At 59.1% G+C, this 26277-nt stretch overlaps 11 protein-coding genes and 1 non-coding gene across 12 annotated transcripts; 8 read left to right on the top strand and 4 right to left on the bottom strand.

Moving 5' to 3' along the window:
* The first annotated feature begins 217 nt into the window (after positions 1-217).
* On the top strand, positions 218-2023 carry SDRG_05657 (hypothetical protein). Its single transcript, XM_008611384.1, has 7 exons — positions 218-653; positions 701-844; positions 890-1148; positions 1212-1302; positions 1348-1497; positions 1547-1658; positions 1700-2023. The coding sequence occupies exons 1-7, from the start codon at positions 255-257 to the stop codon at positions 1871-1873; spliced, it is 1329 nt and encodes a 442-aa protein (XP_008609606.1). The 5' UTR covers positions 218-254; the 3' UTR covers positions 1874-2023.
* Positions 2024-2797: 774 nt separating this feature from the next.
* On the top strand, positions 2798-4340 carry SDRG_05656 (hypothetical protein). The gene is made up of 4 exons (XM_008611383.1): positions 2798-3495; positions 3543-3686; positions 3736-3832; positions 3880-4340. Exons 1-4 carry the CDS (start codon positions 3199-3201, stop codon positions 4176-4178), a joined length of 837 nt encoding a protein of 278 aa, XP_008609605.1. The 5' UTR covers positions 2798-3198; the 3' UTR covers positions 4179-4340.
* Positions 4341-4362: 22 nt separating this feature from the next.
* On the bottom strand, positions 4363-7112 carry SDRG_05655 (hypothetical protein). Its single transcript, XM_008611382.1, has 7 exons — positions 6944-7112; positions 6517-6899; positions 6194-6472; positions 5710-6146; positions 5519-5661; positions 5024-5475; positions 4363-4969 (listed from the first exon to the last, which is right to left on the bottom strand). Exons 1-7 carry the CDS (start codon positions 7029-7031, stop codon positions 4466-4468), a joined length of 2286 nt encoding a protein of 761 aa, XP_008609604.1. The 5' UTR covers positions 7032-7112; the 3' UTR covers positions 4363-4465.
* A 1365-nt stretch (positions 7113-8477) lies between these two features.
* Positions 8478-9828, top strand: SDRG_05654 (coproporphyrinogen III oxidase). Its single transcript, XM_008611381.1, has one exon. The coding sequence runs from the start codon at positions 8577-8579 to the stop codon at positions 9780-9782; it is 1206 nt and encodes a 401-aa protein (XP_008609603.1). The 5' UTR covers positions 8478-8576; the 3' UTR covers positions 9783-9828.
* SDRG_05653 (hypothetical protein) lies at positions 9794-14879 on the bottom strand. Its single transcript, XM_008611380.1, has 23 exons — positions 14746-14879; positions 14477-14694; positions 14319-14426; positions 14069-14266; positions 13889-14022; positions 13631-13836; positions 13284-13587; positions 13068-13237; positions 12863-13018; positions 12659-12814; positions 12429-12602; positions 12162-12378; positions 11932-12103; positions 11835-11884; positions 11171-11787; positions 10929-11123; positions 10798-10875; positions 10463-10754; positions 10329-10417; positions 10207-10278; positions 10110-10157; positions 9994-10061; positions 9794-9940 (listed from the first exon to the last, which is right to left on the bottom strand). Exons 1-23 carry the CDS (start codon positions 14866-14868, stop codon positions 9859-9861), a joined length of 3927 nt encoding a protein of 1308 aa, XP_008609602.1. The 5' UTR covers positions 14869-14879; the 3' UTR covers positions 9794-9858.
* Positions 14880-15357: 478 nt separating this feature from the next.
* SDRG_05652 (hypothetical protein) lies at positions 15358-17348 on the top strand (the record flags this gene model as incomplete). Its single annotated transcript, XM_008611379.1, has 8 exons — positions 15358-15903; positions 15955-16068; positions 16122-16262; positions 16312-16449; positions 16495-16587; positions 16642-16890; positions 16942-17055; positions 17109-17348. 8 exons carry the CDS (start codon positions 15358-15360, stop codon positions 17346-17348), a joined length of 1635 nt encoding a protein of 544 aa, XP_008609601.1.
* Positions 17349-17390: 42 nt separating this feature from the next.
* Positions 17391-17985, bottom strand: SDRG_05651 (hypothetical protein). Its single transcript, XM_008611378.1, has one exon. The coding sequence runs from the start codon at positions 17917-17919 to the stop codon at positions 17437-17439; it is 483 nt and encodes a 160-aa protein (XP_008609600.1). The 5' UTR covers positions 17920-17985; the 3' UTR covers positions 17391-17436.
* A 422-nt stretch (positions 17986-18407) lies between these two features.
* SDRG_05650 lies at positions 18408-18480 on the top strand. The gene has a single exon. It is a non-coding gene; the product is annotated as a tRNA-Val (tRNA).
* On the top strand, positions 18438-19830 carry SDRG_05649 (hypothetical protein). Its single transcript, XM_008611377.1, has 2 exons — positions 18438-18605; positions 18645-19830. The coding sequence occupies exons 1-2, from the start codon at positions 18513-18515 to the stop codon at positions 19494-19496; spliced, it is 945 nt and encodes a 314-aa protein (XP_008609599.1). The 5' UTR covers positions 18438-18512; the 3' UTR covers positions 19497-19830.
* A 48-nt stretch (positions 19831-19878) lies between these two features.
* Positions 19879-20723, top strand: SDRG_05648 (hypothetical protein). The gene has a single exon (XM_008611376.1). The coding sequence runs from the start codon at positions 19913-19915 to the stop codon at positions 20630-20632; it is 720 nt and encodes a 239-aa protein (XP_008609598.1). The 5' UTR covers positions 19879-19912; the 3' UTR covers positions 20633-20723.
* A 27-nt stretch (positions 20724-20750) lies between these two features.
* Positions 20751-24520, top strand: SDRG_05647 (hypothetical protein). Its single transcript, XM_008611375.1, has 15 exons — positions 20751-21427; positions 21476-21766; positions 21815-21925; positions 21970-22072; positions 22130-22276; positions 22322-22516; positions 22562-22762; positions 22823-22931; positions 22990-23114; positions 23160-23407; positions 23459-23617; positions 23660-23821; positions 23868-23958; positions 24004-24283; positions 24332-24520. The coding sequence occupies exons 1-15, from the start codon at positions 20795-20797 to the stop codon at positions 24447-24449; spliced, it is 2973 nt and encodes a 990-aa protein (XP_008609597.1). The 5' UTR covers positions 20751-20794; the 3' UTR covers positions 24450-24520.
* On the bottom strand, positions 24445-26226 carry SDRG_05646 (26S proteasome regulatory subunit N6). Its single transcript, XM_008611374.1, has 8 exons — positions 26035-26226; positions 25906-25990; positions 25776-25858; positions 25563-25719; positions 24989-25512; positions 24787-24943; positions 24653-24743; positions 24445-24610 (listed from the first exon to the last, which is right to left on the bottom strand). The coding sequence occupies exons 1-8, from the start codon at positions 26183-26185 to the stop codon at positions 24521-24523; spliced, it is 1338 nt and encodes a 445-aa protein (XP_008609596.1). The 5' UTR covers positions 26186-26226; the 3' UTR covers positions 24445-24520.
* Positions 26227-26277: the final 51 nt, after the last annotated feature.

The raw sequence follows: 26277 nt of genomic DNA, 5'->3' as shown, positions 1-26277 counted from the left end.
CGCTAACGTTAGTCCATAGTACCACAATGATCCACCATGGGCTCTTTAGCGTGAGATTGAATCTGGTGCGTGGCCTCAACGACGCGTATCTTATGCCTCTGTGCTGACAGATGATTGGTTAAAATAAGCACTGATTTTTGACAAATCTGAGGTGTCTAATGCAGTCCCGGTGATTGGTCAAAACTATTCTTGTTTTGAACCAATGTGTGTGCTCCAAGCGGAGGTGACATTTGGCTCGAACACTTGAGAGCACCATGAAGCCTGCGATTGTCGGTCGATGGCTTGTCGCTGTCATCTTCGCCGCCGCCTCTTCTGCCCACGATGCGTCCATGGTCATGGCTGACTCGTCGTATGTGGTCCGCCTCCACGGAAGCGAGGCCGAAGCGCTTCGCCAAGTCAACACGAAGAGTCCGTTCGACGATGCGCCTGGAGTCTCGACGCTGCCTGGAGAGCCGATGCCCATGACGGCCAGCAACGGGAAGCGATATGTGTGCTATGTGCCCACGGTCTCGAGCGAAGAGCACGACCCTACGACAGACGTCAAGCAGACGCGCGTCGAGATCGGTCGCGAGATCGCCGAGAAGCTCCGCCCCAAGTGCCTCACGCACGCCCACGTGAAATCGCACACGCTCTTCGAGGTGTGTCACTCCAAGGTACGATACGCCTTGCAGATGGGTGGATGGCTATGACACGCGTCTAGTCGATTCATCGGGCAGACCTCGTCGACGAAACCCAACATGCCGACCCCGCGTCGCGCGCCAAGGTCGCCGACTACACGTCGGATGCGGATCTCAAGCCGCTGGCCGAGTACACGCGCATCAAGCCGTCGCCCAAGTCCCCCGAGGTACCTTTTTAAGCTCATCTCACTCCCCGTCCAGCGACCATGTAGGCGCAATTCACGCCCGAGACGCTTCTCTACACGCAGTACTTTGGGCCAAACATTGCCGTGCAGTTCGCGTGCTCGGATACGCCTGCGCTTGCGTTTCTGGGCATCCACGCGCCAACGCCGTCGTCGCCACTCACCGCTTTTCTCTTGGGCTCACGCTCGTTTTGCTTGGACAAGTACGCTGAGAGCGCGCTGGACTTGAGCGTCGACCACTTTCTCAAGCCACTCACGACCTCCAACACGTGCATCAAGCGCACCGAAGGTATCTATCTATCCATCGGATACTCTCTGGATAGATTGGACCGTATTCAAGTACACAACGTAGGGTGGTGGACGTACGAAGTTTGCTTTGGCAACAAGATTAGCCAGTTCCATCGTGAACAGACGGGCGAAATCACGGCCGAGTTCTCGCTCGGGTACGACCGATGCTTGAAAACCAAAATCGCTGAGCCGCCGAGTAGGCAGTGGAGCGCGGCGGCCAACGATGCCCTCCAGGCCAACCACAAGGCCATTCTCTCCGAGTTTATGGACGGGACGCACGACAAGGAGCAGCCGGCGTACGAAGAGATCTACGACAGCGGCACGCCGTGCGACGCCGTGGATCGCACGCGGTACGCCCGTCACTGATTGGTTGCACAAGGCGCATGACGTCGCTTTTAGGATGACGCGCCTCTTGCTCTTTTGCCCGACGCTCAAGACGCAGCCTCCGTACATCATTAGCATCCAGGAAACCTCGACGTGCAACTACATGATCAAGGTCGCGGCGCCGGCGGTAGGTTCGGGTATCTTATTGCACCCTAAGATTATTTGTAGGTGTGCGCCCACCCGCACTTTGCCAAGGAAGACCGGCGCCGTGCCGAGCTCTCCCAGACGATCCACTGTGTGCCAGACGTCGACGATGTCGACGAGGACGCCACTGACGACGCGCCGCCAACTGCACCCGTTTCGAACGCAAAGAGCCCGACGGCGGCGAAAGATGAGCTCTAAGATCAAAGAACAAAGTCCGGTGTTCGGAGCTCTGACCTCCAGCTCTGAGCTCTGAGCGCTGCCACGTCACGAGCGCCGGCAGCAAATGGAGGAAAGTTAAATAAGAGTCTCGGTTCCAAATCCGCGGTCGTACAGTATGACGCGGCGGACGCAAGTTTGGTTCGAGGCTGACTGGCTCCGATGGCCGGAGGCGACGGCGTCGATCGCTCCCAACCGAAGCGCGAGCTTCGACCAGCATCCCGGTTGCATACAAACGGCCAGTCATTCTGGCTTTTTATTGCATCTTGCGCTCTTCGATAGAAAGATTTCGAAGACGGCTTCTATTTTTTTGTCGACCGCCATGAATCCTGATTTCGGCATACAATTCGGAGGTTAGCCCTCATTTTAGGCAAGATCGGCCTGTTTCACACAGAAAACCTCGTTGGGATCTTGTTCTCAATTCGGACTTTCTCTCCAATCAGATGCCGATCTTCGTGTTCTGCGCGATTGGATTGGCCAAAATCAGCCGTCGCCGCAGGGGTAGGGGAGAAAGCATCCCAATCAAGCACCCGGCGTCGCCCCTGTCATACTCGATGACCAATCAGAACGCACGGTGCATGGGTTTCAACAGGTATTCCCATAAAACGTTGGAAAAAGAGCAGTCGTGTAACGAAGCCCGCCACGTCGGCTAGAAACACCCAAGAATGCAGCTGCTACCTGCAGGATGACGTCAAGGATCGCCACCCTCATTGCAGATCAGTATGAAGAAGCCAGTGCGATCAGACCCCAACAGCAAGGCCTTTTGCGGTGCTTCAATGACGACGCATCCTGCACATACTGGGCCACCTGCGTGGCCATGTCCACGCCGCATCGCAGCAAAGACACGTCGGCTGTGCCAGCCTTGTTGCTCGCTGCGTGCGCATTGCACTGTCAACAACGCATACAGTCGACCATACACAATAAGGTGGCGCCTTCAGGAATGCTGTGCTCGCGTATCTTGCCACTTACAACTCCATTTCACTGCACCGGCATTGCTTGGAAGCAGTGGTCTCACAGTTGACGTCCTCGTCTTGTAGCTAGTGTGTTGTGCTATGTGGTTCTCGTTTCGGGAGCGATCGCCTGAGGGTGTCGCGCCGCCGAGCCCTCTCGCGTGGCAAGTGTCGGGGCTACGGTGGCGTGCGATTAGCCAGGCGCCGTGTCCGACGGCGTGTACTTATCTAAGCGAATCGGCCAATCTTTAAGGTTGAAGGCTTTTTCACAGCGCGCAAGTCGCGCGAGTCGAAGAACCGGTTGAGCTGCGACCGAAGAAAGGTTGGTCATTTCCGTTTTTGAAGCCTCCGAGACGCATGGAGACGCGATCGTGCCCGTCGATGGACGAGCTCCACGGCCTCGCGCGGGTCATGGGCATGAAGTACTTCCGCCACCTCTCCAAGCTCGAGCTCCACCAGGCGCTCCAGCGCCAGATGCAGCACGCCAAGCGCGCGCATGCGTCCGCGGTCGGCAAGAGCAAGAAGAAGAAGCGGAAGAAGGGCAAGAAGACCAAGGCCAAGTACTGGTGGCGCAAGACGACCAAGACGGCCAAGGCCTCGAGCGGGCTCAACACAGTCGACCCGATCATGCTCACGGAGCTCGGGCCCCACACGGTACCTCGACGATTGAACCACCGATCTCTCCTCACATGTTCTCGTAGTTTCGCTTTGCGCGTCCCAACGGAACGATCGTTGTCTACAACATTGAGAGCCTCGTCCAGTACATCCTCGCGACTGGCGACTTTTCCGAGCCCGAGACGCGGCTTCCGTTCCCCGATGCGATGCTTACGCAGCTTGACGCCGAGGTGCATGACCTTGCGTGTCGAGAAATCTAACGACGTATCGGGGGTATAGGCCAAGGCCGCGGGCTTGGAGCTCGGTAGCGTCGCCGCCGCCAAGCAAGACAAGGCGGCCTTTGAGCAGCTCAAGATCAAACGCGACGGTCTTCTCGGTGCGTCTCTCGTCGTCAACGTTGCGCTGATTGCAAGTGTTGCGTAGGCTTGGAGCGCTGCGCGGGTGAGGTCGTGACCGAGATGCTCGAGGTCATTGAGGACGACGACGGCGAAGAAGGCGAGATGCGTCTGGTCATGGAGATCTTTCCAAATTTCGCCGACCTCTACTCGCAGCTCAAGATGAACGACGCGGCGTACGCAGCGCAGTGCCACAAGCACTTTGTCGAGTACCTCCAAGGGCCGCCGAACCGCCCGACCATCGACGAGTCGGGGCTGTACCACATTGTCCTCGACTTCATGGCGCAGACGGCCGCGGGGCCGTCGCACCATCGGCCGTACGCCTAGGCAAATTCGTACCAAGTAGGTTTATATCTGTCGAGTAGTTTAGTGGTAGTGTAGGTGTAGACGTAATACGATATCATAGGCGCAGTGTACAGTACAGAGTAGCTAGCGAGCACACGTGTAAATAAGGTAGAGTGTACTCGACGTCACGCGCTCTAAGCCCACTCTCCGCAATCTGCTGCAGTAGTATGAGCAAGGATGTTGATGGCAGTGATATTAGACGCAATTGCACTGCATGGACAAGGGATTATCCAACTAGATGCTCCGCCTTGGCGTTTGGTCTGGGAGGGTTAGGGTTCGCCAAGTACACGGTCGCCGACAGCAAGCAGCACGGTGGCATTCGACTGCTGCCGCAAAAACTGACCAAAAAAGATCTTGGCGCGCTCGCGGCGGTAGCTCGCGAGGGTCTGAAGTGGCGCTGGCGAAAAGGCGCCCGTCGTCGGATCAATGTTGATCATACTGCAGCGACTGCACGGCCCCAGCACATCGAAGCGTGTGTCACCCACTCGCACGACCTTCCACGAGTCTTCTTCGTACGGGCGGCAGCCGTCAATGACAATGTTGGCGCGGAAGACAGCCTCCGAGACCGGTGTCTTCATGCGGCCATTCATATCCGCGACGCTGCCGCGCGACAGCAGCAGGTACGGAGCTTCGTTGGCAAAGCCAACGGCCGTTGTCGACGTCGGTGCGACGCGCGCTAGCGTACACGGCCGGTCGAGCGCCTTGGTGCACCATGCAGCGACGAGGCTGTCGTAGAGGCCGCCGTCGCACGCCGTGGCGCACACTGTGAGACGCTACGCACCATCGATCGTGAACGCAAGAGAAACAAGCGATATCTCAAGAAGAACCTGCAGCGTCGACGGCGCATACGTCAGCGGCAGTCGTAGAGGTGTGAGTGCGCCGCAGTGCATCACAAGCTCGTTCGTAGTCAAGTCGATGGTGGGCTGAATCTGCGTCAGGCGCGCAGCGTCCTTTTGCCGAAGCGCCTTGCCCGAGACGGGGTCGACGATGGCCCATTCTCGGTCGTAGAGGAGACCGCGCGGCCCGAGCGGCCACGACGACACGGAGAGACCTGCGCACGACTTGATCGGGAAGAGCGTGATGGCCGCGACGTGCACGCCAAGCGGGGTCGCATGTGGCTCATGCAGCATGGCGGGTAAGGTCGACGAGACAATGTACGTCGAGAGGAACGAGAGAAATGCGTCAACGTCGTCTTGCGTGGTCATGTACCCGACAGAGACACGGACGGCGCCCGTCGGTTGCCCGGCAATGACGTCCATAGCGTCACCGCACGTGTGTCCTATTGCAATAGTCTGACAATGACAATGCGCAAATTAGGTTACCGAGCTCAATGTGTGTCTGGAGAGCGTTGGCCGACAAGCCCAAGTACTGCTGGCACGCGCCCGGGTTGCAAAAGCAGCCGGTGCGCAGATGAATCTGGTGCAACGACGCAAGCGTGTTCACTTCCGAGTACCCCACAGCGCTCCTACACGCCGACAGCTCAGAGACCCGGTTGACCCGATGCAGCGATCACCCGTCATTTCGTAGAAAATTGCACGCGACAATAGACCCGTGGTCGGCATGCCGTTCAGGTTGGTGGTGGTCGCCATAGAGGACGCACACTGCGCGGCCGTTGGCGTGACGCAGCGACGTCAGCGCCCGCACGAGGTACGTGGTGAGTGCACTGACGTGCTTACCAATCGCAGCCATCCCCAATGTCTCGAGCTTGGCCAATCCAAAACGGCACGCGAGAAGACTCAGAAAGGACGGCGTGCCGTCGGCAAACTGCCGGTGCATTTCGAGCCGCGGCGTCGACAGCAGTGACGACGCCAACGACGTGGCCAGCGTGCCGCCGCCAAAGTAGCGCTTCGAGAGCGCGTGCTGGCTGCTTCTCTTGATGAAGAGCGCGCCGAGGCCCGTCGGGTACCCGAAAAGCTTGTAGAACGACAGCACCATGAAGTCCGGCGTGTGCTAGGCAGCACAGATATGATAGCCATGACGGATGTGATGCACCGTACCGTTGACAGGTCGACGGGTGCCGTCGCAGCGAGTTTGGCAGCGTCCAGAAGCACGAGCCAGCGACCGCGGGGTGCGGGCTTGCTACTCGAGGCTGCAATCGTGTACGGCGCCATGTCGAGCGTGTCGAGGCCATTGGCTTGGATCGCTGACACGAGGTGCAGCGGGTGCTTGGCGCCGCTAAAGTTGCACTCGCCCGGAAACGCGCACAAGTGCCACACAGGATCGGCGTCGGCGTCCTTGCTGCTTGGCAATGAACTCGTCTCGAGTGCAGGTACAGCCTATAGCGCAGAGTGTCAAGCGAGACCATGCGAGGTGTATTGACCAGCGCGTCCAGGGCGGTTGTGGGCAGGGCGACAACGGCCGCGCCGGCGTCGCGGGCGAACGCACGGATGCCAAGCACGCTGTTGTGCGAGTCGGTGCTGTACACAAAGGCACTTTGGCTCGTAAACTGGAAGGCTTCGCCGACGAGCTTGAGACCGGCCGTGGCGCCCGACGTAAACACAATGTCGTACGTCTCGAGCGTCGTATTGAAGAAGGCAGCAAGGCGCGCGCGGAGATCGTCGACGGCGGCGGCCGCGGCGCTGCCAGAGGGCGCCGATGTACTGTGTGGGTTACCATACAGGTTGGTGAGTAGAAGTTGCTGGTGGTCTCGTAGCTGGTGGGCGCTGAACATCGTCGCGCCGGCGTGCTCGAGGTACACGTGGCCTACTCCGCGGGTGGCACCGCAGCAGCAAGCAACGCGAGGGTACCTTGCATGTGCGGGAACTCTTCCTCGCGCATCTTGGTCAAGACATCGTTGCCATCTTCGTCCTTGCCGTAGCCATATCCGGTGTCCATGGCGCTCGACCGCCCGCCCAGATGTGCTTTCCAAAATCCTTCCTTCGATCCTACGCGTCATCCGGACGTTGAAGCAGAAAGGCTCGCATCGTATCCGGACATTCTGCCACGTAAGCGAGCACGACTTGGCAGCGGGTGCATGGCGCGCTGGAAGCCTAGGCCCCACTTGGTCCCGGCAATGCGCATAGCATCAATGGACACATTGACGTGCCGAAGGGCTGAACTTGCTCATGCTGCAAGGCTCAGCGCATGGTCAGATGCCCATAGCCGGCTAAGATCTAATCTGTATGGACCCGCTCTGCCGTCGACTCGAACGGACAACGAGGCAAATCGTCGCGACGTGCGCAACGGTCAGCGGCGTTCAGAGCCTGAGCCTCTTGGGTTTGAGGTTGACGCGAGTGCCAAGACCAACGACATGAGCATACCGAGGAGGCACGCTCGAGCAGAAGTTGGTGGTCCGTCAAAGGGCTGGTAATTGTCTCGAGTCGGCTCGTGGTGGCCAGCGTTGGTCCCGCCCATGGGCCCCGTCTTTGCGTGGATGTCCGATGAACGCGGTATCCTGTCTGTGATGCGAAACGGTGCTGGCACGTTGAGCCTACGCTACACATATCATCGCCCTCCTCATGCTGGTCGTGTTGAGCACAGCGTCCCCTGGAATGTAGGAGCACCAAGCATGGACATCTCGAACGCAAGGAGCACCAACTTGGTGATGGTTGCGATCGTCGCTGCGTTGTCCAACTTCAACTTTGGGTCCAGACATGTCTCGCCGGACGCCAAACCGCGCATCCCCTGCCGCCTTGCATCAACTGCCGTCAACTGCCCACAAATCGGACCTTTGGCTCGGCCTTGTCCTCTCGCGGCCACCGTTTGGCCTTGTGCTCCTTGTGCTGTGGAAGGCTTCGACACCCTCGTCGCCGTGATTGCATGTCCCACGCTCTGTCGCGACGCTCGGTTCTCGATCGTTCATGCACCCTTGGCGTCCTGCGTACTACAGTAGACGCCCGACCGATGGCAAGTGAAGTCGCCCGACACGACCTTTCTGCGCCGACTCCGGCAACGAACCATCGAACGAACGGATGTCGCTACGTTCGTCAATGACGACTCTTTGAAGGTGCCCTCGCTTGCTGCGGCATCCATGTACCTGCGCTGCATAACCACGCAGCGTGCATAATATGAAGGTCGCGAGTCCCAGCATTGCGTCCGTCCCGCAGAGGGATTCTTCCTTCATCCGGATGCCGCAGCCCACCGCGCCAACCGGCCGTGCGCGCCGCCGCGGCGACTCGCTTCGCCGATACCATAGCCTAAAGAGAGACAACTTGTCTATGGGGCTGCACGAAGACAAGCACATTGCGAAGTCTACTTGCAAAGAACGGACATCTGCGGTCGTGTCCATAACACCCCGCGCCTTTCTACGCTTAAGTACGGTCGTACTTAATGAAAAATACTGCGCTTTGTAGCAAACGCACTTTGCTGGACCTCTGTGGGTTGACCACACAGACGACTACGCCCGTCATTTTTAGATCTGCCACCAAGCAGCCCCTGAGCATGTTTGGCCGTGTCGCCCACCTTCGCCGCGTCAACCCGACGCTCGCCGTCGCCGCCATGGGCATGGGCATGGCCCTCGGCGCTAGCAACGCGCCGGCGCAGGCCAAGAAGGTCGACGCCAAGGACTTCCTCCTCGCGCCCTTGTCGGCGGACAAGACGCCGGCCGATTCGATCGAGTTTGACACGACCGCGCCGATGCGCGAGCGCATGAAGGCCATGATCTTGCGCGTCCAGGACGAGATCTGCACCGGCATGGAGGCCATCGATGGCACCAAGTTCCGCACGGACGAGTGGGAACGCGATGGCCACGGCGGTGGCGGCCGCTCGCGCGTCATCCAGGACGGCAAGGTGTTTGAGAAGGCCGGTGTCAACGTCTCAGTCATCCACGGCGACCTCAAGAAGGGCGCGGTTGCCCAGATGAACTCGCAGGGCCGCAACCTCGAGGTCAACAAGCCGCTGCCGTTCTTTGCCTGCGGCGTCTCGCTCGTGATCCACCCGCGCAACCCGATGGCGCCGACGATGCACCTCAACTACCGGTACTTTGAAGTCGAGACCGGTCGCCTCGACGAAGCCGGCAAGCCCAAGAAGCTCGCGTGGTTTGGCGGTGGCGCCGATCTCACGCCCGCGTACCTCTTTGAGGAGGACGCGCGCCACTTCCACGCCGTCTACAAGATTGCGCTCGACAAGCACGACAAGAGCTACTACCCGCAGATGAAGGAGACGTGCGACAAGTACTTTTACATCCCGCACCGTCAAGAGCACCGTGGCATTGGCGGCTTCTTCTACGACGACATGGACAAGGACATGGAGAAGACGTTCCAGATGGCGCGGTCGTGTGCCAACTCGATGCTGGATGCCTATGTGCCCATCATGCTCAAGCGCAAGGACATGCCGTTCACGCAGGCGCAGAAGGACTGGCAGCAGGTGCGTCGCGGCCGGTACGTCGAGTTCAACGTCATGTACGACCGTGGCACCAAGTTTGGCCTCAACGTGCCCGGCTCGCGCATCGAGTCGATTCTCATGTCGCTGCCGCTCACGGCCCGCTGGGAGTACATGAACATCCCGAAGGAAGGCTCGTGGGAAGCGCGGACGCTCGAAGTCCTCAAGAACCCCGTCGACTGGCTCAACGTTGAGGCCGTCAACCTCGAGACGCTCTCGACCAAGGAGCTCCTTGCTGAGATTGCCCGCCGCAGCGAATCGGCGTAGAAGATAGTAAATGTAATCAAGCCGTGCGTACGTATTATTGCAGAGACGAGTAGAATACCCAGCATCGACCGACGTCTTAGTAGCCCATCTCCTTGACGAGCGACTCGTACGAGTTGACTGCCGGCGCCGGCGCCGCCACCACCTTGGCCTCGGTCGTTCTAGACACAAACCACCGTCGTCACACCGCAGAGTCGCGCATGCGGGCTTGTACCGCTTGGCAATCTTCTCCAAGCCAAGAAGATCCAGGAGCTTGTCGCGCTGGGTGCGAGCACCGTTGATCTACAGAGGCGGTCGTTCATGCTTCTGCCGATAAGGCGCTCAACGTACATCTCCGTCCCACGCCGTCTCGCTCAGTGTGCCCAAGACGGCCTCATACTAGGCGCAACGCATGAGCCGCATGGACGTTTTTGTGGGGTGTCTATACCGTCGCTTCGTCCACGAGCTCCTCGTGCATGAGCAGGCGCGTGTAGAGCTTCTCGGCCGTGAGTTTGCGCACCTAATGTACCATACTATTATTGGTGTGTACCACGAGGGCTGAGTCGAGACCTTGGGAAACCGATGGCCCAGAAAGACGGCGAGACCACGAAAGGCGCGCTGCTCGACCGACACTTCGCTCGGAAGCAGCCCCACGAGCACTAGTCACTTTTGCTATATCCCGATGACATGCATGGTGCGCGCACCAGAGAGACCGGCGCTGATCTTGTGCAAGTCGGACGACTTGCTGATTTGAATGCGCACGGCGTCGTACACGGCGTTGCCAAAGAGAGGCCCATCCTTGTGGAGGAAGGCGAAGGCTTGGGCTTCCAGACACACCGACAAAGTCTTGAGGAGCGGGATCACCACGCGGTCCTCCGACGTGTGCACATCAAAGAGCTCGAGGCACCGGTACGCAAACTGCGACGCAATACGAAAGTCTTGTTGCTTGACGTGCGCCTTGAGCCATCCGAGCGTCGCGCTCTTCGACGCTTTCACCTACCGCCTCATGATGCCTCATATTCGAGAAGAAGTATCGTACGACACTCTCGGTGAGTCCGCCGACGCTAATCACGAGGCCCGCGACGACGGGCGCCATAAACTCGGGGCTGTCCAGCAACTAGGTGCATCGTGTTCTCGTAACGACAAGGACAACAACACGCACGCGTGTACCTGAATGACGATTGGGAACGTCTCGTGGGCCATGGCCCAGTTGACCGACCCGTCGCCGAGGACGCGCTCGAGGGCAGGGCGATCCGCGATGCCTTCGATCAGCGGCTCGTGGCGCAAGAGCTGATACAGGATATTGCCTGCAACCGATCGAATCGTGTCGAGCTTCTCGCTGAGCTGCTTGACGAGAACGTTGCACTAGGAAGCGCCAACATGAAGGGACCGAGAGACAGTATGGAACGTACAAAGCGGTGCATGAGCTTTGGCGGAAACTGCACCGCGTGCGGCAAACACGCGTCCAACGACCGAATCCGCTCGGCGAGCACGGGTAGCATCGGCGAGTCGGCCGCGTCGTCACGCAGCGCAACGCGCTTGCTGTTGAAGATTCCAATGCCGTTGGGTGCAAAGTAAAAGAAGCTCGGGGACGGTGCTTCAAACTGAACGTGAACGACACTGGACGTGCCCGACAAGACTCGGCGGTCAACGACGCGACCTGCCCCAAAACCAGGAATCGTGACAACGTCGTCGGTCGCTAGCATCGCCATGGGCCGCGCGAACGTCGTCGCAATCGACGCCAACGCCGTCATCGCTTCCTTTCGGACCCACGACCCCACATCACCGCGCTTGTCCATGCCGTAATCTTCGTCTGCACAGCGCAAGAGCGCATCCAGAATACGCTCCAGTGTCGCTGCTTCGAGCTCCGATCGATTGCGAGTCGTGTAGTCGACAAGCGCTTGGATGGCCGCGACGCGCGACTCGGCGTCTTGCTCGTCAGTCGTGTGCAGCGAGGCAACAGCGGTAACGACAAAGATATCGATGCAAGCAGCCGCATGCGGCTGGAGCATCACATACGGAGAGAGCCCTAAACGCCGCATCAATGGATGCGACCGAGAGCATGTGTCGCTGTACCAAGCACGCGAAGAAAGCCACGGCGCGTCGCCACGTTCGGGTTCAGCAACCTAAGAGTATATAGATTGATACAAAATCCCGTCGCATCGTGATGTACTGTTTGGGACCGGACGACACGTTGGCGAGGAAGCGCGGTACGATCGCAGTGACAAACAAGGCCGCGTCCGAGCCCGGCTTGGCAAGCAGCTTCGTCAAGTAGCGCGTTGCGAGGCTGTCGTAGGCGTCAATGGCCGCCGATCGGACGTCTTCGTTCGGGTGCTTGATGCATTCTACGCGTCCCATCCAAAACCACATGAGTTCGTGTGCACGTGCGGCTCGCGAAGCGACCTTCGAGCGTTGAAAGATACTTTTTGAGCACGACGAGCGACACGCCCCAGCCCATGCGACTGACGGCGTCGATGACGCGGCAGACGGCCGCACGGATCATTTCACCGCCACGACCGCGGTACAGCCGCCGCTTGTCCATTTCGATCGGAATGACCTTGAACCGGCGAATGCTTTCGCCGTCCAGGAAGGCGGGGACCGCAGCGAGCTGCAGCGTCACCTACGAATCCAATCGTATAGACAAATAGGAGATATTGCATGGCTATGGACCTCGGTGAGTGCCATCGTAGCGCCATGACGCACGATAACGTCCACGAGCGGAGAGATACTCGCTGTGAGCAGCGCGGGAAGCACGTTGGTCACTGCATACGCAGGATCCAAGGCGCAGAGTTGTCCGAGCGACTTGGTCGCGAGCTCGCGGATTTGCACGTCCCAATGGTACACCTGGTATACAGTATAACACCACTATTACAATACATGCGTGCATGATGCAAGCCAACCTTGGTGCTGGCCAAATGGTCGATGAGCGCGTAGCGGTATTCGCGGTACTGGGCGATCGACAAGCTCACGCCCAAGTACGCATGCGTGACAGACGCCAGCGTAAAGTAGTCGGCTTTTGTCAGGAGGTCGATACCATGGGGAAAGTTGGCGACACCCTAAGGGCAGGCTTATGTGGCTCTTCTTGACTTGAAGGCGGAGGCTACCTGCCGACCAACGCTCTCCTGAAACGCAGCGGACGCAGCGCGACGACAGTTGAGTTCCCGATCAAACGCACATACGGTGAGCATGATGGGCGCCAACGTTGTTTGGAGGTACGGCAAGAGCAGCGCCGGCTCGTACGCGCGTGCAAACGACCAGCACTACACATATCCATGCATAGAACACATTGGAGAGCCAGGGACAACGTACCGCGTAGCAGGCCGCATCGCGAACGTGGGCGCCGATGCTGTGCGCCCCGCGGCGCACATCGTACATGAGTGCGAGGCCGACGACACGGACAGCCTCTGGGAGGCGCTGCGGGAGCAAGACACAGCGGCGCGACAACTCTGCAATCGCCAAACTCGCGCCGTGCCACGCCGCTAGACACAGAAAGTGAGCATCTTTGCACTGAAAGATCGCGCGTACTGTCCGATTCGCTGGGAACGAAGAGCTCCAAGACAGACTGGACAATGTCATCGGCGAATTCGTATGGGAGACGCGCGGTGATGCGGCCAATGCCCTTGGCGGCAGACCAGCGCACAACCGTGTCGCGGTCACGAAGGCCACAGAGGAGAACATCGACGACTTGCTCGAGCTCTTCCGGGACTTCAAAGTCTTCGTCGTCATTGTTGTTGGTGACAGTCGGGGCTTGCGGTGTTGGGGCGCCGCCCGCAAGGTTCAAGTTGACTTCAAGCGACCGCAACCCGCGGGCATAGCGCCATGCCATCACCTATTTAGTGTTTGAGAGATACACTCATGACAAGAAATAGGACCTTGGGCGGGAGGTACAGGAGGCCCATACGTTGCAGCAGCTTCGTACTTAGCTTTCGGTGCAGCGTGCTACTGACGACCGTATCGGCGTCGTGCGCCTGGATCGTCTCGACGACGCGCATGACGTGGCCAAAGTAGTCGCCCATGAGCACGATGTGCTGTTCCCGCGGCGTAAACTTGCAAATGTACGAGAGGCTGAGCATGATGCCTGTGGCGCATGAGTTCGTCGTGTACACTTGATATATCGATACAAAGCGTACCCGTAATACGGTACTGGCGCATGCGCGCTTGGGTCGGAGAAATGTCGGCAACGTGCGGTGCGCAAAAAGCTTCAAACTCGTCCTTGACGTACGCGAGAAACATCTTGAGGTACCGCTGCTCCATGTCCGGACGGCTAGACAACGTCATGCAGGAGCTGGCTCGATGCATCCGAATGGCACCTCAACAGACGGGCAAGGCAGAGCGCAGCGGCTTGCTGCGTTGCGCCGCTGTCTTGGAGATACGTCTTGCAAATCGTGATGATGTTGCCCACGATCGCGACCGTATCGCTTGTCTCGTGCCCGCTCATGGACGAGTCGACCGTCTTCAGGTCAAAGGGCACGAGGGCCAAGATCGAAAGCCAGAGCAAGAGGACATATCTACGCAGCTGCGTATACATCCTTGTATGGCAAGGCGATATCGAAGGCGTACCGGATCTCCCACGTCGCGCAGTCGTCGCGGTCTTGTGACTGCAAGAGCAGAAGCACAGGCTCAAACTCCGAGACTTCGTGCGACAGGAGCTTCACGATCGTCTTGTACCTACGGGAACGTCCTTGTATTCGTGTTCAGCTCCGTGGAATCCTGCGTACCCGCGGACCTTGCAGAGCAGGTAGATGACCTGGCACGACCGGTGGAGCAAATCGCGCTGGGCCGGATCTTGGAGCACCTGGAACGGGAACGCCACCGTGTTGCCCTCGGACGACGTCTGCAGCAGGTGGATCACGGAGCGGATGCGAGTCATGACGGGGTTGACCATGTCCCGGAGGATGGGGTCGAGAAGGCCACCTTGCTCCTGGTACGGATCCAGCTACATGGGCATGGGCGTGATGGGTATCGATCGGACGCGCATGGCACGTACGAGCGCGCGGAAGCGGTCCAGCGCATCCTCCGTGAGCTCCTCTTCCTCGAGGATCTCGACCAGGTGCTTGTCCGCGTGGAAGAGCTCGTTCACGGCCGTGGCGTCGGGGGCGTCGACGGACATCAATCTTCGTTGTGGGATAAAACCGCGATCCCACATCCATTTGCATTCGGCACGTGCCGATTTTAATGTCCACCCACTGCACACCAAAACATCGCAGAGTTTCCTCCACGCTTGACCCATGAGCTGCAAGAGCGGGTCCGTCATTGCTTGCAACATGGCCGAGCCTTATTCGCTCGGGGTCCATTGCGAGGACAGTTCAGCATGGCAGCGTTTGTTGCTTCGTCTCCAGCTAAATGCACGCCACTTCCATCGACCACACCTGTCCGCGCCGCGCGAAACGTATCCCAGTGCACACTACTACTACGTGGGAATTCCAAGTCGACACGGGTGACCATCTCCAAATGAAAGACCACCGCACATTCGCCAGGCGATACCGGTGGTGGCGTGGGTTTAGCCATCGGCAAGGGCAAGGTGCCGAATTTAGTGGGTTCCTGTGTGGCATGATATATTTCCAAAGTATCGGATCCGAGAGGTCATATTGCCGTTGCGATGGCGAATGGCATGTGGACGCGCATGGGCGCGGGCGGAACGTCCATCATCATCGCGCCAAAGGTTGTGTCTCCGGAGCTCGAGGCGAAGATCAAGGAGTGCATTGAAGCCTTCATGCTCAAGAACAAGGACAACGCGGACGCGCGCAGCCTCAAGGTGGTGCGCCAGCACGTCGAGAAGACGCTGAGCTTGAGCTTGACGCACCACAAGGATCTCGTAAAGCGCATCATGCACAGCATCTTGCAGCGCTCGAGCATGGCAGCGGATGCGAGCACGATCGTCAAGGAGCCAGTGTGGAAGGCAGAGATGCGATCGGCGGCGCTCATTCCCGGCCTCCGGTACCTCTACCAGATCGCCAAGGCGCCAGACGTGTTTGCCATCTGCGGTCTCGACGCAATACAGTACCTCTGCGACCTTGCCGAGATCACGGCCGAGCGCGATGTGCATCGCACGGTCTTGGTGTTTGCGCGGCAGCTCGCGAGCCAGTACCTCGACACACCCGTCCTGCCCGAGTGGGTGCCCGGCACCGCGCCGACGCCATTGCAAGTACGCGCCCGTCGCTTGTATGATGTGTATCCTCATAGCGTATGGCTGCAGGTGCTCGACTGCATCTCGTCGGCCTACACATTTAGCTGTTGCCACATGCAGCATCCTCGGCTCCTCGAGCTGCGCTACTTTCTGAGCAACCAAATGACGCCGTACACACCCATGGTACCTCGCATTCGCAAGCCATATCGCGGCCGTGAAGAGTAACTTTGGGCTAGGACTACTTTGGGTGGGACCCCGCGACCGCGTGCGCGCACTCGGACTCGAAGCAGTCGTGCTATCAAAAGCTCACGAACGCACTCACACTCACGTGGTTTGCAGCGCGCCTCGACATCTTCATCGGCTGCACCTACGCCAGCGTACGCGCTTCCGTATGACTTCTCTCACCACGAAATCCTCTGTGCATAGGTGTTGAAATGGGTCGTGACGCTGTATCCATATGCGCCGCCGCATGAGCTCACGGACAGAGAGTACTTGGACCAGTGCTACCTCGTGGCACGTCTCGTGCTGACACTGACCCACCACGGATCGTTGCAGCTGGCGCTTGTACGATCGCCCTAACTTACGAAGACGATATCATCGCCGCTATAGGACCTCTTGCCGCACGAGTACCACTTCATGGTGCAGCACTTTGATACGCACTTGGCTCGCAGCGACGTGCACCTACTCGGCGTCTTTGCCCGCGTACACAGTGCCTCTGTGGCTAGCCTAGTGCTCAATGTGTGGTGGGGTGCGTAGGCGCTCAAGTGCTTCCAGCCGACGCCCAAGGCCGTGCTCGAGCGCGCCATGGCCTTCATGCTCTGCGTCCAACAGCCGGACGGCGGGTGGCGCCAGCGCGAGACGGAGACGTCCGAAGAACTCGTGCACAAGGCCGCGGCTGCGCTCTTCACGCTCTCGGAGCCGCGCTTCAATGGGTATGCGCCAGCGCTTGCCGACGCGTCGATTTTGCAGCACCTCGAGCGCCTCGCGGCCACCGAGCACGAGCGCGTACGTGCCATCTCTCGCCGCGTCCATGGTATCTCATACGGTCCTGTGCAGCGCGTAGCGAGCGCCGAGCATTTAGAGTCGGATCTCAAGCGCAGCCGCATGAAGGCGAGTGTTCGGGAAGTGCTGGCAAAAGCCGCGACCGTCGAAGCCGCCACGCCACTGCTCGTACGCTCGCGGATACGCTGGACGCTTGACGTAGCGACGCTGATGGTGTGTAGGGCGCCGACTTGTCGCGCATTCTTGCGCTTTTGGAAGCGACAACCGACATGAAGGCGCTCGACGAGTTTGTGGCGCTGGATATGCTCACGGCGCTCAACACGATGCGGCTGACGGTCGAGACGCTCAAGGCCACGGGCCTCGGGCGGAGCATCAACAAGCTGCGAAAGCATCCGTCCGAGCACGTGGCCAACGCGTCCCAAGCACTCGTGGCCAAGTGGAAGAAGGAGCTGTTGGGCTAGCACAATCGGATGATCGAGGCTAGAGGACAGTGTAGAGATGCGTGCGTTTGATCATAGCGTCACTATTGAAGTACATTATACACACCTCCTAACACGCACACGTGATGGCGACGGCGTGGAAGGCGCGCGCGTCGTGCTGCCACTCGCTGCGAAGCGCCGCCTCGTTGGTTGCAGTGTACAGGTGCTGGCCCAACTGCGCAAAGCTCGAGTTTGGGATGCCGGCGCTCCGGTCAAACTCGTACGCCTGCCGGACTTCGCCGGCCGGCAACGCCACCTCGGGCTCCAAAAGAGCGACTAGGCCATCGCTCGAGAGGTCGGACGCGTGCGCGATCGTGTCTTGGAGCTGTTCGTCGCAAAAGGCGCGGTGGAGCTGGATGCGAAGCGCTTGGAGGCGCTCGAGTGGGCCGTCGGCGTGCAGTTCTGGCGGCTTTTGCACGATGGCGTTATGCCGGAAGGCAAAGAGGCGGAGCGGCGTCGCCAGCGTACCCTCGATTGGATCGACGTCGACGCTGGTCACAAGCGCGGGGCGCACCGCGCGGGCGAGGACGCGACGACTCACGCGAGAGAGCATCGTCTGACCTCCTCCGTGGCGAAATCACAATTGGGTCATGAAGAACACGAGCTGGGAATATCAGATAGGTAACTAAAAACACCCAATTGGTCGTATCGACCAGCTCCGCGTCGACGCAAGCAAGCGGTGTCGCCCCCATGGAGCCATAGACACGTGCACATTGAAGATCGCTCGATTGCATCACGTCGGACGTCTGCTGTGGTCATCGTGGGCTCCCATGCATGCACGATGGTCGCCGAGCAGAGCGACAGGGCATGGTATGGTTGCGTGGATTTAGTCACTTGTTTTCGAGGCGCAACCTCTTCACTTTCAGTCTGGTATACATTATACCAGTCGCAGACATGGTGACGGCAGCATGGCTTCACAACATCCAATATGACTAGAAGAAGGTAGGCTGCTCATAATTCCTTTCATCCAAAGCTCACTAAACGCAATTAAATACAAAATAAAACTATTTAATATCTCACAATTTGGACAAGGCGTCAGATATCAGCTTGGTGTAGTGGTTATCACGTCTCGTTTACACCGAGAAGGTCACCGGTTCAAACCCGGTAGTTGATATTCGTTTTGCCACTTTGCATTTTCGTCGAACGATGAAGATCGCGTCGTTTTTGCCAGCGGGGACAACGATCTGCTACGAGCTCGGGCTCGCCGACCTCCTCTCGTGCGTCACCTTCGAGTGCCAAGTACGTCACCACTTCTCGCACGCACTCACGGATGCGTAGTTTCCCAAAGAGGCGCTGGCCAAGCCCAAGGTCATTCGGTGCGTCTTTGACTCGGCGACGCACTCGTCCGGGGCCATTGACCAGCTCGTGAGTGACAGCGCTACTTCTGGCACGCCGCTGTACGAGATCAACGAGGCGCTTCTGGGCGACGTAGACATTGTCTTGCTCCAAGATCTGTGCGAGGTATGCGCAATTGGGCCGGCCAACGTCCTGCCCGTCCTCGAAAAGCTTGGTGTCCGGACCAAGATCGTCTACTTGACTGCGCGCGGGCTCCAAGGCTTGTACAAGGACGTCATGGCCATCGCCACAGCGTGCGGCGTCGCAGGCCGCGGCCAGGCCATGGTCGCCAGTATGAAGGGTCGCGTCGACGCCGTCGTCTCTGCCCTCGACGGCTGCCATCCACTCAAGACCGTGTGCGTCGAGTGGCTCGATCCAATCTACAATGCTGGCCATTGGATGCCCGAGCTTGTGACGCTTGCGGGCGGCTACGACCCGCTCGCAGCACCCGAGACGTTTTCGGTCGCGATCGACTGGAGCCACGTGGCCGACGCGGGCGCCGAAGCCCTTGTGATCATGCCCTGCGGCTTTGACTTGGCGCGGAGCATCAAGGAAAGCTTCGCGCTGCTGCCGTCCAAGAAGGGGTTTCAAGACATTCCTGCTGTGCAGTCCGGCCGCGTCTTTATCTTTGATGCGAACCGCCTCTTTAGCGGCGCTTCGCCGGCGCTTGTGGACGGCCTCGAGATCCTCGCGCACCTCCTGCACCCGGACCGGTACCCCGCGCTTCCCCGCTTCAAGGACGACTATCGCATCGTGGATCTCCTTCACACTGCGAGTCCAACGACACCGAAATGAGTCCACGCATTCGTAGCAGTGATAATCCACCCGCATGTTCATCTCGCCGACGTGGCTGGCGTATGCGCACCGATGCTCACGAGCAGGAATATCTCGGCTACAGGTATATGGGCAGGCGACAGATCCCTTGGTCCATCGGACCTGGCACTGGCCATGACTGGCCACGGCGCCATGGCCGACTCATGGCTCCGTACGACGCTTACTACTCGCCCTCGCGCATGAACGGTACTCGCCTGCTGGAGGAGCGAGAGCACGCAGGCGTCGTCGAGCTGGCGATGCATGGTCGTGACGAGTGGCGACCGATCCGAAATCATGAAAATTGAGTTGGGTTTCGAATTTCATTGTCTTGATGTTTGTATGGACGGCCTCAAATCCATTGCACCGCAGATTGTATTTTTGCCTTTTCGACGACGACGATGGAGAAGCGCGTAGCGGCGACGACGGCGATCGCGACCAAGGTCCTCGACGAGATCCCGATGCACATGGACCGGATCGCCGAGGTCCTCGCGCGCGAGTTCCCCGCGTCTTCGCCTGCGCAGGCCTACGCGGCCTTCGCCCCGCTCGTGACATTGGACGCGCCATCGAACGCGCGCCTCGTCCATCTGATCCAGATCGTGCTCGACGAGATCCACATTGCGATCCAGAAGATGCAGAGCCTCGAGCGCTGGATCCAGCTTCTCGTCCCCAAGGTCGCGGACGGCAACAACTTTGGCGTCGAAGTCCAAAAGTCGGTGCAGCTCCAGATCAGCGCCAGCCGCACCGCGCTCCAGAAGGCGTGGGATGGCATGACCGACTACTACTGGCAGCGCGCGACCGCGTACGAGAAGTTTGCGGCCAAGCACGCTTCGGAAAAGACGAATACAATCTCGACGACGGCCGAGGTCGGCGGCAAGGACGGCGACGTGACCAAAAAGTCGACCGTCGATGCGGACAAGACGACGGCGTCGTCGGCGACGCCCCTCGCCGACCTCGTCTCGTACGTCGCGGCCGTCGACGTCAAGTGGTACTTTAACCTCCAGCGCACGCTTGAGAGCGTCGGGGACCACTACGCGTACACGCTTGACGCTGTCGAGAAGAACGCGGCCAAGATCAAGCTGCCGCGCGGCCACGGCGAGCGTGGCATGAGCATGTTCTAAGCGCTCCTACGTCCATCGCCTTCGAGGGCCGTCGCAGTCCCCGATATCGATCGATATAAGCCACGAGACTAATGCAGCCTCCATCATCGCACCTCTTGCTTGTCGTTTCAGGCGCGAAACGGCCGAGTGGCGCAGAAAAGCCAGAGCCGGAAGACCAGCAGCATGAATGGGAACCCGGTCTCGCTGCAGTGGAAGTACCCGCCGGACCTCATCTTCAACGAAGAGAGCCTGCTCGACATCATCCTCACGCTGCGCATGAAGATTGAGATCCTCGAGAAGAACGAGATGGGCAACGGCGAAATTCCCGCGTGGCTCAGCGACGCCATGCAAAACATCGCCAACAACTCCGAGGCAATGGTCGAGTGCCAGAACCTCAAGGACCAGTTCAAGTACATCAAGCAAGGCATCGACGGGATCCAGAAGGACATTGTGATCCTGCGGCGGGATGTCGCCGCCAAGACCGTCGCCAAGTCACGCCGCTCGAGCAAGGCCGAGGACGACGAACTTGCGGGCGCAGCAGCGACGTCCAAGCCCGCGCTTGATGCAAGCATGCGCCGCCGGCCGAGCATACTGCAAGACCGAGCGCCACCGCGCCGCGAGGCCCTCGTCGCCCCCGACGTCGCCGCGATCCAGGAAGACACGTCACCAGCATCGTCCACGCCGACGGCGGACAATGCTATCCATGGCATCGCATCGCTTTCGTCGTCGTCGCCGCCGGTGGCCGCGAGTGCCTACTCGCAAGATACGATGGACGCGATTCTCGAGCCAATCATCGTGAGCTTGGAGCAGCTGCGGGTGCGAGATGCTAGAGGATCTGACGTCACACCGTCGTACGCTGCGTAGGCGGAGGGCGCGATCGTGCGCGAGAACTCGCAAGAGGCCAAGAGCAGCGTGATGCGGCTCCAAGCCGAGATGAAGCGCCGTGACGCGCTCATCCAAGCGCGCAACTCCAAGCACGAAGGCAACGTCAAGATCCTCATGGACAAGCTCACGCACGACCTCCGCGCGTGCGTGACGCAGAATGAACTCATTGGGTTTGAGCAAAAGTCGCTCATCTTGCTCAAACAAGAGAGCCACAAGCTCTCAGACGAGTTTAGCGGCCTCTTTAGCCGGACGCAAGAAGAAATCCACATGGTCGACGCATGGAGGAATAAGGTCGGCTGATAGGACGTGGCGATCTAGGTGCGCAGCATGCAAGAAGACATCAACTCGAGCCAAGCCGAGTCCCTCCAGAAGACCCAAAACCGCGTCGAAATCATGTGCGACAAGATCGAAGAGATCCTCAAGACGCAGGTGCGATCGCGGTGTCCGAGCATCGTAGGCACGGTCGCGCGTAGGACAAATTTGCAAAGATGCTCGACGAGCTCCGGCGCAACTCGCAGGCCGAGCACCAGCACATTCAAACCATCATTACGCAGCAAGGCGTCATGAAGGAGAAGCGTACATTTCCATAATATAGTGCATCGGAACGTGGACGGAACGCGGTATGGTGCCTAGTCCAAGCGCTCGGGGACAAGCAGGGCAAAGCCGAACAGTTCACGTCCGACCTCGCCCAAGCGTTTGAAGACGCAGCTCAAAACAAGCAAAAGTCCGAGGACCAGATCAAAGAAATCATTGAACAGCGCGCCGAGGCCTTGCACAACGGTTGTCGATCGATCTGCCTCTATTAACTAACTGCCTGGGACGTAGAGATCAAGCGGCTTGACGACATCTTTGTCGCGTGCTCGGTCGAGACGCTCTCGGTGGACGTCAAGCGACACGCCGACCGCATCGATGTCGTCGAACACGCGGCCATGGACAACAAGAAGAAGATTTCCGACCTCACGCAGCACGTGAGCGACACGGAGATCATCTACAATACGAATTTCACCACGATTTACGAAGGTTCGATCGAGCGTCCTACTAAGGAGAGACCATCCGATCTTATAGGCATTGAGCGCGTGACCCGCGAAGCCGCCGAAAATTTGAAGAAGGACGCGACGCGGCTCGGCGCCAAGATCAAGGAAGGCCAAGACGCCCACGCGAGCTTGATCAAGACGGTCGTTGACAACAAGATGGACACGGAGAAGAACTTTGCCGCGATGCGCACCAAGGTCGAGAACCACCAGTTGGAGACCGAGGGCATGAAAGGTATCCATCCATGCATCTATCCATCGATCCTTAACGAGCCAAATTCACCTAAATGAACAGTGCACACGGAGGCTGCGCTCTCGGCCATCAAGGAGAAGCTCTCGTACCTCGAGCAAGGCAATCTTTCGTTTCGCACCGAGTACGACGCGGCGCAGACCGACATCCAGCAGTGCGAACGCCGTCATCTTTCCTTGTGCAATACTCTAACAACAATGGTGTATGATTAGGACCTTTGCGCAAATCGCGACCGAGGCGAGCAGCACCCAAGTGATTCTCGACTCGATGCACACGACGTTCGAGACCTTTGCGGGCAAGCAAGACTACTTTAACGAGCAGATCAACGCCATGCAAGGTACTATATAGTTATAGTTGTGCTCACAATGTCATGCATACGCAGTCGAGTACCGGACCGAGATTGGCGCGACGGCCGCGCGCTTGAACGACGCAGTCATCAAGGAGGGCGAGCGCACCGAAGCCTTGTATGCAGCGTTCAACGAGAAGCAAACCAAGTTTGCTGAGATGGTCGCCAAGGCCAGCACGCGCAACATGACGATCGCGACGCTCAACAAGGAGCTCGACGCGCTCTGTGACGCGTTCGTCGCCGAGTGCTGGAAGTTTGAGATCTCCGCGCGCCAAGAAGGCAAGGTACTACGACATCATCATCATCATTTTCAAAACCAATGTCAATGCTACCAGGTGGCCGCAACCTCGAGCCGCGCCGACAACAACGGCACCAATCGCAAGCAGTTTTCCGAACGGCAGCAGAACTTCCTCGTCAAGAACGCGCAGTTCTTTGCCGACCTCGTGTGCGCCAAGGCCGAGTACGAAGTGCTCAAAGTTGCAAGCAACAAAGAGGTGCCCCTCCCAGCGGCGTAGTGTCATTGCATGAGCCTCTAGATCCGCGGCCAAGCCGAACTCGATGCCAAGATGGTCCGGCTCCAGCTCGACATTGTCGAGAAGCTCAATACGCGCATGCTGGCCAAAGTGTCCAACAACAAGAACACGGGCGAGCAGTTTGATAAAGGCTCGATCGACCGCCGTGAAGTCTTTATGCAGACGGTAGCCCACCGCAGCGATATCGACCAAACATGACGCGTCGTTGTAGCTGGCCAATATGCTGGATGGCGCCATCAGCCGACGGACGCTCAGCGGCGGTGGCGTCGCCCCCGAAGACGGCCATCAGCCCCAGGGCGACGGTGCGTCATTCGATCGCTGAATGCGTCGAAGTAGACAAGATGTAGGTCATTTTCTCGAGACCATTCGGCTCCAAGGCCAAGTGCGACCGTCGTCGACGGCGGGCGGGCGACCCACGACCGCGCTCGAGAGTCCGAGTACGCACAGCAAGCGGCGTGACACGGGCGCGTCGACGGGCTTTGGTGTCCGCGCCGAGAGCCCGGTCCTCGACGCCGACGCGCGGCGCATCATTCAATCGCCGCATTCCAACGCGCCATACGTCTACCGCGGTGGCTTCCGCATCCCGAACCGCCACTCGACCATCAACATCATGTCGGACGCCTTCCGGTCCGCGCCTCTCGCTGCCACTTTCATTGTTATCGCCGTTGTTTGTAGGGACATGCACCACGACGAGGGCGCCGCGATTGACGACTTTGTCACGGAAGACGCGGGGGTCCACGGACAGACCGAGACGCCGCTCGCGTCCTCGTCCGTGTCCTTGCCAGCTCTGTAGAGGTTGCACCAGATGGCGTCGCATCGTCGTGTTGCCGAGTTAGATAACGCAGCTCATAGTGTCCTTCTTGCCTACATCGAGAGCTTGTCGGCCCGGCGGAAGAGCGTGCCAACCACGTTGCCGACGTTTTGGATGACGCCGAGGCCCGCCGCATACGTTTTCTATCGCCACTTAGAGTACAGCAGGGTACGAGGACAACGTACGTCTTCGGTCGCACTTTCGTACACGATGAGCTGCCCCCGGCCTTGGTCCAAGATGCCGTGGAACTTGTGGTCCAAAATCATCTGCGAGAGCCTACGCGTCATGAGCCGCACGAACGCATCCCTTGGCGTCCTACTTGGTTTCGACTTGAGGCAACGGAAGCTTGATCAACGTCGCCACATGGCTAATCTCGACGCACGAATACGGCTGGATGATCTTGATCAAGTTGGATTCGAGGAGGTTCTCGTAGAGCAGGCCCAGATGGTGCTTGATCAACGGGTCCTGCACAAGCTCTACACAGCGTCAGCATTCCCGTGTCCCAAAGCATGACGACGTACGGGCTGCATACTGCGACGTCGCGGCCTGGAAGAGCTCGAGCGACCGCTTGTCGTGCGCCTTGGCGATGGCCTTGAGCGCCTCGACGTCGATGCCGGAAAACTTGATGGCGTTCTTGCCGTTGACGATGACAGGGACGTCGGCCGAGTGGCCGTTGGCGATCTTGCTCAACAGCATGTACTTGAGGCACGCGAGCGCCTCCGTCTTGTCGATGGGCGCGAGCGCTTCAAATGCTTCAAAGAAATACGAGTACGCGGTCTTGTAGTCGCGCTCCTCGGCGTGGAGGATGCCCGACATGTGGTCAATGTTGGCCTGCATCTTGGGCACAATGTAGATCGAGTTGGCGATCGAGCGCGCGGCCGTGAGCGCCGCCTTGGCCTTGGGCACGTTGCGAAGCGCGTGGAAGAGCTTGGATTCGACCAAGTGAATCTCGACCAGAAGCTGCTTGTCGTCGAGCTTTTTGATTTCGCGGAGGAGGTCCGTGATCAAGTCGAGCGCCGTTTGGTACTTGGCTTGCTCAAAGAGGCTACATGTATCGCCGTGAAGGCCATCGATCGACGAGAACGACATGCGTACATGGAGGCCAAGCGGGCCTGAATGCGCTGGCGCAAAAACGTGTGCTTCTCCAAGTTGCACCACGCGATCGAGTCGACGCAGAGGTCGGCTTGGAACTGCAGCGACTTTTGGTGGTCCAAAGTCTCGACCTTGGAGACCATGTCGATGATCGTGCGCACTAGTAGGAGGCGCGATCGTGAGTGTGGGCCATTGCACACCATGCGCAAATCATACCGATCTTGCCCGTCTTGGCCTTGGGGATCGTGGTGAAGAACGGTCGCACGCTCTGCAAGAGCGTCGCGAGCTCCTTCTCGCGCCTGCGACAAGGTGCGTCAGTCGCGTGTTCCATGAGGCAAAAGCCTACCCATGGCGCGTGTAGAGCTGGCCAAGCTTGTAGATGGCGTGTTCCTTGACGCGGTGCACGGCTTCGAGGTCTTCGTCGGGCCCATCTACGTTGCGATGGTGAGACCATGGTCGGCGTCGCTGCGCCTACGGTAAGCCAGGACGCGCTGGAAGGCGGCGATCGAGCGGTCGGGCGTCGCACGGCCCTCTTCCATCTCTTCTTCCGCAGCGTCAAAGTCTTCCTGCAGCTGGTGCTTCTTCAGGGCCTCCCCCGTCACCGTGTTCATGTCAACGTCTTCCATCTTCGCCACCTCAGAATCTTCTGTGCGGCCGCAAGATTGGGATATCCGGATATACATGCATCCGGATGCGGTCGACCGACTAAACCATTTCG

Source organism: Saprolegnia diclina (assembly GCF_000281045.1).
Source record: "Saprolegnia diclina VS20 unplaced genomic scaffold supercont1.15, whole genome shotgun sequence".
Taxonomy (NCBI): domain Eukaryota; phylum Oomycota; class Saprolegniomycetes; order Saprolegniales; family Saprolegniaceae; genus Saprolegnia; species Saprolegnia diclina.
Note: the sequence above shows the minus strand (reverse complement) of the source record. Positions and strands in the feature narration are given on the sequence as shown.